Source organism: Astyanax mexicanus, chromosome 1, assembly GCF_023375975.1.
Source record: "Astyanax mexicanus isolate ESR-SI-001 chromosome 1, AstMex3_surface, whole genome shotgun sequence".
NCBI classification, from domain to species: Eukaryota; Metazoa; Chordata; class Actinopteri; order Characiformes; family Acestrorhamphidae; genus Astyanax; species Astyanax mexicanus.
In genome coordinates, this window is record NC_064408.1 from 10,497,375 (window position 1) to 10,510,201 (window position 12,827).

The following is a 12,827-nucleotide window of genomic DNA, read 5'->3' on the forward strand; positions in this document are numbered from 1 at the left end:
AACAAGGAACTAAACTCGATAAAATAATAACTAACAAACAAACCGTGAGTAAATAAACAAAGAAGCAAGCGAGAGACTTAATAAATACAAAACAAAACAGGGCAGGGATAAATACACAAATAACCAATAACCAAAACAAATCAGAGAACCTAAACTAAACCAACTAGAGAATAAAATAATAAACAGGGAATATATACAAGAGAAGGACTAGAAATAAACAAGGAAATAAACAAGAAGCTAAACTAGACAAGGTAAAACTAAACTAAGCAGGGCAAGGGAAACAAACAAGGAATAAACACGGAACTAGGGCTTTAGCAACACAGAAACGCGGAGAGACAGACAACAGTGGAAGGTGCAAAGACCATGGGGAGACAAAGTGGCAGAGGAGGGCTATTTAAAGAAACAGGAAACACACTATAATTAGAAACACCTGGGGAAGGGGCGGAGCTACAAATGAGACACAGGTGGAAAAGTACTAAGACGGGAGACACAGGGGAGCACAGGTCACTTGGGGAAGACACACAGAGACACGAGACGAGGCCAAGACGTGACAGCTGTGTAGAACAATTGTGGAATATTTCACTATACATAGGGTATACTACTCTGGAAAACAGCGAATTAGATACAAAACATTCTGGAACTATATTCACAACATTCTAAATTAGTTTATTTTGGGCTATGACATTTAAAAATGGTATAAATTTACAAAGGGGACAGCAATATTTTAGAATATAGAGAATCGGGAATAAAACATTCTGTAATTCGGTAACATTGTAATGGGGTTACAACATTATTAAATAGTGTGAATTGGGCACTGAAAATTCCAGAAAAAAGTGAAAATGTTACAACAATTTAAGTAGGGTACAGAATAATGAAATTGGGGCAAACTTTCTAGAGCAGTCTTGCATAGAGTAAACTCTGCTTTTAGAACTATCTGTATATGGGCACAGCATTTTAAAATGGTTTAAATTGGACATACAACACTCTAGAATAGTGTCAATTTGATATTAAATATTTAATAATAGATTCTAGAATAGAGAAATTGGGAATCAAGCCTGGTAATAGAACTATTTAATAGGGTCACAACATTACTGAACATTGTGAATTCAACATATACGATTCCAGAAGAAACATTTTTAACTATTTGAATGGGGAAACAACATTCTTGTCTATAGTGAATTAGGAAAAAAAGCATTCTAGAATGCTGTACACTAGGCACAGTACAAACCAGAATGGTCTGAATGTTCTAGAACAATTTTAAGTGTAAACTTGAAACAGAACATAATAGAATGCTGTAAACTGGGCACAGAACAATCCAGAATGTTCTAGAACAATTTTAAGTGTAAACTTGAGATTTGGATCTGTTGTGCAGAATAGCTTGCAGGTGTTCTCACAGACATTTTTAACATTTCTTTGAGCACTGCTATTGTGTCAACATGCTTCAAGACCACTCCATCGTTCCTGTGCCAAAGATGTCACCAGTGTCCTGCCTCAATGACTATCATCCCATTGCACTTACTCCCACCATTATGAAGTGCTTTGAGAAGCTGGTCATGAGGCACATCAAAAACCAGCTCCCCTCCTCACTGCACTCACTGCAGTTTGCGTATTGTCCAAACCGATCAACAGACTGCTATATTGGAATGCTGTTCATCGACTTCAGTTCAGCATTCAACACCATCACCCCTTAGCATCTGATCAGAAATGAACTCCTGAACTCCTTCATCTGCAACTGGATCTCTAAATGTGGATAAAACATAAGAGATGCCGAGAAGATTCAGATCAGAGTCTCTCTCCCCTCCATTACTGACATGCTGCATCCACAAAGCCACCAGCATTGTGGACCCATTCCTCACATGGATTTTTAGCTCTGATGCCTTCCGGCAGAAGATACAAGAGCATCCAAGCCTCCACTACCAGACTCTGCAACAGCTTTATCCACCAGGCAGTCAGACTTCTCCACACACAGAACCTCCACTACCAGACACTGCAACAGCTTCTTCCACCAAGCAGTCAGACTCCTAAACACACAGAACCTCCACTACCAGACTCTGTAACAGCTTCTTCCAACAGGCAGTCAGACTCCTCAACACAAAGAACCTCCACTACCAGACTCTGTAACAACTTCTTCCACCAGACAGTCAGACTCATCAACACACAGAACCTCCACTACCAGACTCTGTAACAGCTTCTTCCACCAGACAGTCAGACTCCTCAACACATGGACATAACTGAACACCTCCCACCTCCCACCACTCCTCAAACTCACACAAAGACTGTACTGAAACCACCTAACAATCTATTCACATTACAATTGTAGGTGTAAATTTGGAACAGAACATTCTAGAATGGTGTAAACTGAGCATATAACATTCCAGGATGGTGTGAAAGTTATTGAACAAATTGACTGGGGGAAAACCAGTATGTCATGTTAGCCTGTAACAACAATACTAACTACATTCTAGAGCAATTACACAGATACAGTATAATCCACTTTCAGCACTGTTGCTCAGTGTGTTCTGAGTGCGTTTGTGTTTAGCGCTGGTTGGTTCTGAGTGTTCTGTGTTGTGTTCTGGCTGTAGTGAGTGATGCTACTAACAGGTGTTTATAGGCTTGTGTTTTTTCTGTGTGCAGGATAAAGACAAAGCCCTGCTGTGTTATTTCTGTGAGCATGCTGACGTGTCTGCTGTAATGTTATACTGGTTAAAGCGCCAGAGCGGGAAAGCGAGCGGTCTGAGACTGATCCTGCTGTCATTAACACTCCAGAGTGGACGCTCCATCAGGCCCGGGGACCTTGAGGTTAAGTCCTATTGTAAGAGACTCCTGGGCAGCTTTGAAGAGTGACATTCACGAGCGATACTGGATCATCTGCTGGAGCGCTGCTGTAAGAGTGGAATACTAATAGGATCATCAAAGGCAAGTTTTCGTCTACAGACTCCTCAAAAGTAGTGAAACGTGAAGACCTGTTCTTCTGATTTGGCTCCACGTGCAAGACATCTGATGTTTAGCATCAAAAAATGAATAGAAGATAACCAATAATTCCTGCATTCCTTTTCTGGTATTTTTATCTAAATGTCTTAAAAAACTTAATACCCAGTTTCTATTGCTGGTAGCTGTTTTTGGATGGTATAAACTGGCTTTGATGGCCAAGGTGGTTGAAAAGCTGCTCATCCAGAAGAATCTACAGTATGTTGCATTTTATTTTGGTCATGCTTGACCATTTTGATTATGCTGGTATACAGGCTACATGTGCATGTATTACAAAACCCTTTTTCTCTGCCTTAAAATAAGTTATTTGCATTCTGAAAACTTTGCGGGCTTTTTCAGTGTCACGCCTGGCGCCGAAAGAGCTCCTGTCCCTTCCACACTTAGATTTACTTGCGATCCCTAGTCTCTGGACTACTATCCCCAGAATGCACAACACACTGATGTCACTCCCTCTCACAATCACGTCACTGTACGGGCACCACCAGGAAGTCAATCACCGGAATATTGATTACACCTGTGTACACCCATATATATATATCTTCACTATACACACACCCTACTAAATATTGTAAGTTTAACACATACACATACAACTTGTTTATCCCATTGCCTGTGTTACCCTCTTGTGTAAAATTTTGTTTTGTTTTGTTTTTTTAATTCGGCTTCTGCGTACCATTTGATACCTTCTGCTCGTGTATGACCTCATGTAGAACTGAATCTTTTTTATGGTATGTTTGCTCTCTGTTGCTGTTGTATACTGGTGTTGTCCCTTAACATTTTGACTATCCCCTGTACCACTACTTTCATTAATAAACCATCTTATTTGTATCCTGTAAAGCCATCACGGACAGTAAAATGTCTTATCAAACATGAAACCTTTTTATTTAATGCTTGAACAGAAATCCTCCAGATTCAGGCATGTAATATAAGGCAGAAAATTGTCAAAAATGCTGGCCTGTTAAGGGGTTAACCAGCTTAACCACCTTCAGCTGGTCATGCTGTTTATTTTTCAGCTGGGTACAGGGCAATTCTGGTGTCACACCACCCATTTTTAGGTGTTTAAATCCTATTTATGGTAACATCTCAGACTTGGAGGCAGGATGTAAATGCAAGGAGGTTTTAATAGATGCCATAAAGCAAAATAGCAAAGAATAAAACAAAGCTGAGACTAGAAAAGTAACTAAAAAATATCTAGACTAAGATCATACTTTCAATAACTGAAGAAAAACCACTAGCAAAAACATAATAAAAAAAAACACTTTCAACACCTTCAGACCTGAATTATGTTTCAGTGACAGAATATTATATGAATGCTGTTTTCTGTCTGTAATGTATGCACAGAAAGACAACAAAACAACAAAAACATTAAATTCATTTTAACGTCCATTGTATTGGATTGCCTGTTAACATTTTTATTTTATTTATGATAATGACTTTGATAATAACCTCCTGTAAACAGTGAAATAAACGTAATAAAAAGTTCTATCACATAAAATTAGGAAAAAAGACCCTAGTGGTGGGCGGGAATATTCTACTGTTTCATTAGCTTGCAAACTTCTTATTGACTGGTTCATGATCTGTTCTGATGGACAACAGGTCTCAATTAGTGTAATGTGCAGCAAAACATCAAACAAAAATAAATGATGTCCATTGCAATGGACACAGGATCTGAAACAATGTTTTAACTAATGCAGTGTATAACCAGTAGGTGGCACAAGATCTACATCTATTCATTTTCCCATAAGCAGCTGTGTGGAACTCACCTGAGATCCTTCTCACTAGAGTTAACCACTGAAAAATAGGCTCGAGCTGGATAAACTTACTGACCAGTTCTGCTCTTTATTTACATAAAGTAAGCATAAACAAGCAAGCTGATCAGCATGACCAGCAAGACTCATCAGGTCAACCATCACAACCAGCTTGACCAACATCACTATTCTGGTCAACCAGCATGACTGAAATGCAGCAGTACACACTATACTGGTCAAGATTTGGTTCCCCAGTTTTTGATTGGATGGCCAACATTTCAATCAAACTCAACTCAACAACTCAACCATCAAAGGTTAGCTTAGACTTCAAAAATACAGCCTTCAGCAAAAGCATGAATTGTAAATAAATTGTAAATGTAAAAACGTGTTTTTATTAATCATCTTTCAAATCCAAATGCTATAAAGAAATAAACACAGAAATTAAACCTCTGCTTTTGAGTTGGTTTTGTTTTCTGTTCTTTTCTAATAAACACGGACACTTGCAGATACTCACAGACGTTTATTTGATAAGGGGATAGGCTTACAAGAGTAGTGAGGGGCAGGCAGGGTCAGTAACAGAATGGCACGAATGTAAACAACATACCAGAGAAAATTATCAGGCAATCTAGGGTCATCCATGAAAAATCCTGCAAACAAAAAGAAGAAGGCAAAAGGGAGTCAAATATACAAAAATAAGGTCGGTAGCAAGGTAATGAATAGAATGGGCAATGGTAATATAAAACAGGTTGGTAAAAAAAAAAAGGAAAAAGCCATGGGATGTGTCATAGGAGAGCTAGAAAAAATAGATTACTAAATACTCAGCAAAGAGCGAGCCAAACTAAGGGGTATATATACAGGGAAGAGCAGGTGAAAACAATCAATAGCTTGGAGAGCAGGAACACTGTAGCATCACGTGATCAGTAGTGTGAGAGAAGTCCAGTGTTGGGTGTATGCTAGGAAATGAAGGTTTTAGGGACAAGTTCAGAGCCTGGAGCAGACAAGCCAGATGGAGAAAAACTAGTTTAAGTGATTGGAAAACTTGCATTCCTCATTGGAGTGAAGAATTCAGGGTGCTTTCAATGTTTGAACAGGCAGTAAACATCACTTTGAACTGCTAATTGCTGGTTAACCGCCCGACCCTTTTACATCTGAAAAACAGCACAAAAACATATTATTATTATGTCTCCTCTCTACAGATTAAATGTCTTTTATTATTGTTTTTGTCTACATGATAGCCTTTACAGTTATCTGCATTTCTGCATGAATGTGATTAGAACCTTCTAAAAGAAGGTAAAGTAAACCAAATAAAACAAATGCTGCAATAATATTAATGCTTTTACATTTATTTATGAAATAAAATTGTTGAAAATTAAATATCTTTGTTTGAAAAAGTATATGAACCATTGCTTTCAGTAACTTGTGTGACTTGAGGCTTGGGGATTGGAAAACATTTTGTATTTCTCCCAATTTAACCAATTATTAAGCTGCATTTACACTGTACTGCCATGTCAATGCATATAAATGCACTGCCCCGCTCCAACTGGTTGCATGTGGGCGTTACAATGACATTTCGTGGGTTGTACATTTAAATCAATTTAATAATTGTTGGTTAATGGTTTAATACAAGCTTTATTTCCTATTTCCTATTATTTTCCTGATCAGAGTCCCTGTAAATCAGCAGGGATTGATCATAAAAGACTGGAAAGCCCGAAAACGCAATTTCTATCGTTTCCTCCATGCATTTGAAACCGTTTAAAACCATTGTGTTCGATAGATCCATTTGCATAAACTTCACCTCGCAGTGGAACAGTGTAAATGCATTACACAGCATTAAAAGATCCAATCATGTATTTGGGGTCATCGTCCTGCTGCATGACCCACTTCACACGAATCCATACAGATCCATTGACCATTTCTAAAGTTGTAATTTCAAAAGTTAGATTTTGACTGACTCTTTTGACTGTCTGTCTGCCCGTGCCTGTATACGTCAGTGTTGATGCTGATTAAGGACATTATTCAGAGACTCCATGTAATGATATTCAGCTACTTTCAGGTGTCCCCCTCACTGCTGACACAGGCTTGTTCAGTTTTGTACCCGCAGAAAGAGGAAAACATTGGCAACAGAATGGGATGCTCTGCACATGCTCTGCAAGGTCACAGTGTGCCTAGAACAAAACACTAAATAAACTGCTCCACAGAGCTGACGGATGTTTTAGTTGTAGCTTTAATCTTTAAATATAGTTCACCTATGCTGTTTCACTAAACTGACTACATTTAAATTGTTTACACACATTTTTATAGCTCTATGAAGTAAATAAAATATGATTTTAGGTGTGTATTTATTAGGATAAGATTGGGTGACACTATTTGTGGACACCCCTTAAACCCCAGCTTAAGGTGTATCAATTGCTGACACTGGATGTTTACACCAGGAGTGGCATAAAGTTATCCAAAAGCAGTGTGTAAGACTGGTGGAAGAGAACATGCTGAGATGCATAAAAACTGTGATTAAAAAACTGAGTTATTCCACCAAATATTGAATTCTGAAACTCTTAGAACTTTATAAATATGAACTTGTTTTATTTGCTTTATTTGAGGTCTGAAAGCTCTGCATCTTTTTTTTTTGTCTCAGCCATTTCTCATTTTCTGCAAATAAATGCTCTAAATGACAGTATTATTTTATTTGGGACTTGTGAGAAATGTTGTCCGTAGTTCATAAAATAAAACAACAGTGTTTATTTTACTCAAACGTATACCTATAAATAGCTAAATCAAAGAAACTGATTCAAAAACTGAAGTGGTCACATAAAGTGTCATTTGATTGTCTTAATATTAATTTACAATGTAGCAAATAAATGAAATAAATACAGAAAAACACCTAATGAGAAGGTGTGTCCAATTTTTTGACTGGTTCTGTATAGCTACTGTATTATATAAGTTATATTAATACATTAATAATTTGTAAACTGTGCACTATTTTGTGTGTAGATCCGGTGCTGTAGTAAGGCTGACATACAGGACAGTGCACTGCGAAAGACACTGCTGCCTCCTCTGTCTTGACCAGTGTATTCTTCCGCCACGCCGGCGCCTGACATACGTATTCCTCCGCCCCCGCCCGGCGGTCGACTCGCAGGCGCAGCAGCGCACGGAGGCTGAAGCCGCTCAGGAACTTCTTAAGCTAGCTGAGATAAATGAGCCTGAAACACGTTATTTAGCGTATATTTCAGCCTATAAAATATATAAAACAGGTTTAATGAGGCTTTAGCCGCACATTAGGTGGTAGAACGGTAGATAGGACTATAAGAAAGGTGTATATTTGTGTAGTTTAGCTGGCGAGGTATGGCCGACATCGACAAGCTCAACATAGACAGCATCATTCAGCGCCTTCTGGAAGGTAAGCTGGCTAACTAAACTCAGATTTTAAAGGTTTTAAAAGCTTAATATGTTGAACAACAAGCTAGAACATATCTCACAAGACTGTATATATTTTTAAATAGGATTATTTGTGTGTTAAATTCTAGCTTAAATAAGGGTAGGGGGTCTGTAGCCAGCAGGGTCTAAGCTAAGCTAGGTTAGCTAGCTGGTGGTTAACCTAGCTGACTGTTAGCTTTTGCTGTCAAGCAGGAACATGTTAATAATAAATATCGATGAAAATTCACCCCTTAATTCAGTGTTTATTAGTCCTTTTATAAGTTTTAGTTGTGTCTAATTTGATTACTATTATTTTAAAGACACGATATAAGGAAATAAACAGAATTATTGCCTGTTAACGCAATTTTTAGCTTTGAAACGTAGGAAAATTGACGTATTGTAGGCTAGCTAAATGTCTATAGACGTAGTTTTATTGTCTGAATGCAGTTAACGTTATATATTGTCAAGCTAGTTTTTGTGTTTAATGTTTTAGGGTTTTTCGGGGTTTACAGTTAAAATCTAACTAAGCAATTTATTTTATAAAAGCAACAATATAAAGTAACATAGTAATGCAATTTATGAACTAGAAATATTTGGAATTTGCTATTTTAAGATATTTCTTTCGCTGATATAGATAAGTGACTATTCAGTAGTAATACAAGAAAAACTTTTTATTTAAAATAGCAAGAATAACAGAGTAAGGTCTATTTTGTGGAAGATATATTGTTCCAGAAAGTATTGCAATAAACGATATTATTGTCATTTTAAGACCATTAAATTACTTAAATAATAAGAACAGAATAGGATAACAAAGCATTTAAACACTTTCAAAGACAATACAATTTTAATAAACACATGACTGACTTAAATCATATTAACCAGCTAATTTGAGTGTTTTAAGTGTTTTAAAATTTAAATGTAACTAAACAATTTATTTAAAAAAGCAAAAATATAAAATAATATGACTATACAGTAGAATATCAGTAGTGTGGTTTAATTAATATTAGTACATTATTTTAAAAACTAAATATGAGGAAATGCTCAAAAAAAACAGTAATAAAAAAAAATAATCTGAATAAACTGGGTTTTTTTTTGTATAGGAAATATAACAAATGAACAGGCCTGTTATTATAAAAACAAATTGAGGATGACATAATTGTCCCAGAAATTATTGCGATAGATTACATTTATTGTCAATGCCACGTAAATAATGCGAATAGGACATCATCATAACAAAGCAATTAAACACTTTAAGACAACACAATTTAGTAGTCTAATAGTTAATAGTTAATCTAATAGTTAATCATGATTATAATACTAAAATACTGTTCACTGTTATGTATGTGAACAAACATACAAATAAACACAAATGTTTAATCATGTCCATTTATTGTTATTTTAAAAACAAGATATGAGGAAACGCACAAAATGAAAATATGTATTTTTTTATATAAAATAGCAAAAATAACAGAGTAAAATAAGCCTGTTGTGATCATTTTTTTTGTAGACGATGTATCGACCCAGAAACTATTGCGATAAACAATATTATTGCTATTTTAAGATCATTAAATGCCATAACACTGGCATAATAAGAATAGGATAGCATAACAAAGCATTTAAACACTTTCAAAGACAACACAATTTTATTTAATAATAACTAAAATACTAAAACTCTTGACTGTTGTATACGTGAACAAATATACAAATAAACACAAAAGATGATTATCACAAAAATTAAATGTGTAATATCGTTTTTTTTTTTGGTGCTATTATATTCACAAGGCGATTTGCTTGTTTTTAGGTTGTGGGTTAGTACTGGGCTAGATATTGTTATTTGTGGGATTTTTTGCAGGTCGTGTTGTAGACCAAGTTGCAGAATATACTGCAATTTAAAACTGTATAATTGTATTATTTCTTATGTTCTATTATCTGACAGTTGGCAAAACACTTTACTGACACTTGTACTATGTATGTGACCAATGAACTTTTATTTTTTGTTAAAGAAAACCTACATATAAAATAGCTATAAACAGAATAGGTGATTAGTAAAAATATTGGGTCAGTTAAATAATATAAATACTTAACTAAAAATAAATATCAGTTGGAGGCTGAATGGAGGATGAATATATTAATTTGGCTGTGTTTGTAACCCAATATGATTCTCTGTTTGTCTAATTAAATGTTTGCATATAACATATAGTTGTTGTTAAAACTTATGCTAAAAAAGTACTAAAATACTGAGGCTGACTTAAGTCAAATAACATTTTGCTTTTTGCAGAAAAAAAATTCTATAAATTGACAAAATTATTCTATTTAGCAGCTAATAAATGAACAAAATCATAAAAAGCAGCCTGGGCATCAGTGAATTGTTTATTTTGTTTTCAGGTTAAGCTGATGGAAGTGGAGAATTATTCAGTGAATACTTTATGCTTGTCTTTTTGGGTGGCACTGCAGGGGGTAGCCGACCCACTTTTCTACATGAGATTTGTCCTGTTTAAAAGCTCGGAGCATCTCTCACATCAGAGCTAGCGATGCTGAGGACTGACCAGCAGCTCCAGCAGATTCACTGCTTCGGCTGTACTTTTGGTTCCTGTGTGTCCTGCAGAGCTGGTGGACTATTCCTGGTTTTGGTTTCAGAAAAACGAAAGATGAACCTTCCAGTTTCCTGGAAGAAAATTTACAAGGGGACTGACCACAGCAGTCAGGAATTGCCAGTCCATAGCAAAGCCTCTTCAGGATGATGTAATAAGAAGTTTGAGTTCATTAGCTGGCTGGTTTGCGAAGCTTTGTGACAATTATTATTAGAGATGGACTGATACATATCAATCAACTATACTGATTAAGGCTGGGGCCGGATGCCACATGTACTTTTTCAAGCAAATTTAGTAACTTATCACTGTGCAGGGCTACTGTTTGTTCTTGCAGTTTCTCTCAAGATTAAATGAACTCTTACTTTTTGAAATAAGACTAATTTTAAAAGCTCTTTTGTATGGTTAGTTGTGTTTGTTAGCTCAGTGTGTCTTGATAGTTCATGTGCTGGGTTAAGAGATGGACTCTCGAGAGCGGTATCTGGTTTGTGGTCTTTACTTTGTTTTTTCCACAAGGCTTGTTACTTTTAAACGTTTTACAAATATGTGAATTTGAGTCAATATACCAAACTGATGGAGCAGAGCCAACAGAGTTCAGCACTGACTTTAATGAGTTCAAGCTGGCCTTTGAACAAAGAACTGAAGCTTCCTATGATCAATAAGCCTCTACATTGAGTCTTAAACAGAATTTTTGTAATGCTTCACTCAAATATAATGCAATATAATACGGAAATATTGTTTGCCTGAAAATCTCATGATATATAACATACCAAACTTTTTTTGTATCACTAATTTTATTAGATATTGTGTTTTTTTGCTTGGTCTTTAGCATGGGGATAAATTGGGTAAAATATCATTTAACCGAGATTTTTAAGCACTTTAGGCTTTGCCAAAAAAAAATAACCGTTTGGCACAAAAAATAGGTTTTGGAACATGAAAAGTTTGTTCCCAACTGGAACCCAAGCATTGTAGTTTGTTCAGCAAGAGCCAAAAAACGTTAAGAAATTTACTCTGTTAATGACATTCTGTAAAGTATCGTTTAAATGGAACCATTTTGGTAAAAATCAGTGGTATCTGACCAAAAAACTAAGTCTGTATTTGCACCAGGCAGATGTCTCCTAGCGGTGTACAAACTCAGAAAATTCATAGTTTAGTTGGTAAATTATAGTAAAAATTTACTTTTTGTATCATAATAAGGATGCCTGAACAGTTTTGTTTACTATTTATGTAATATAAATGTTATATTTATAAAGATATAACAATATTTATAATGGCTCAGTTGAGTTTTGTATAGCATGAACAATCGTTATATCACAATGAAAAATATTCACCAAGTAATGATTTGAAAAACTGCAAACATCCAGACTTACTTTAAGATAAATTGGCCAGTTGAAAGTCTGTTTTATTGTAAGACATGTTGACATCTAATCATTGTTTATTCACTTAGACTGGGGGTGGCAATTTCAGTCCTGCAGGATGGGATTCCTGCATAGTTTTGTTCTTTTTCCTTTCAGGCACAACTAATTCATCTCTGCTAGGTCTGTTTGAGCAGCAAATCATCAAACTGTGCTGCCCACCCCAAATTAAATGATGATTAATTTAGATATTTAATTGAGTGATCGCAACCACTCAATGATCGCGATGCAGTCTTGACTGTCTGAAGCAGAGGATAGCAAAGACGCTAAACCTGTTTGCACCTTTATGACTACATTATGACCCTCATGGAAACCAGGCCAGTCAGGGAGTAGTAAACCTTATCTGCTACTCCGGTTTTAATACAGGCTGTTCCTTTGGCAAGCTGTTCTCTTATATAACTGCTCTCACGGCTATTAAAGGTGAAAAGGCTGGGGTGTACCATACTCTGTGTTTGGGCATTTAGCTGTGGGGGTGCCAAGACATGCCACTCACTGCCTTGACCACATGTCAGTGTTTTTTAATAAGAGAGTTTTGTTTGTGTCAGATCTTAGATTTAATATTTTTTTTTAGAAATATGTATATATATATATATGTATATATATATACATATATACATATATATATATATATATATATATATATATATATATATATGTATATATATACATATATACAT

General features: G+C 35.7%; 1 protein-coding gene across 1 annotated transcript in view; it reads left to right on the forward strand.

Moving 5' to 3' along the window:
- The first annotated feature begins 7,841 nt into the window (after positions 1-7,841).
- Positions 7,842-12,827, forward strand: part of ppp1cc (protein phosphatase 1, catalytic subunit, gamma isozyme) — a 38,146-nt gene continuing 33,160 nt past the window's right edge. The window contains exon 1 of the mRNA XM_007229654.4: positions 7,842-8,130. Within this exon, the coding sequence (XP_007229716.3) occupies positions 8,076-8,130 (55 nt within the window). The 5' untranslated portion in view covers positions 7,842-8,075. The remainder of the gene's footprint in view (positions 8,131-12,827) is intronic.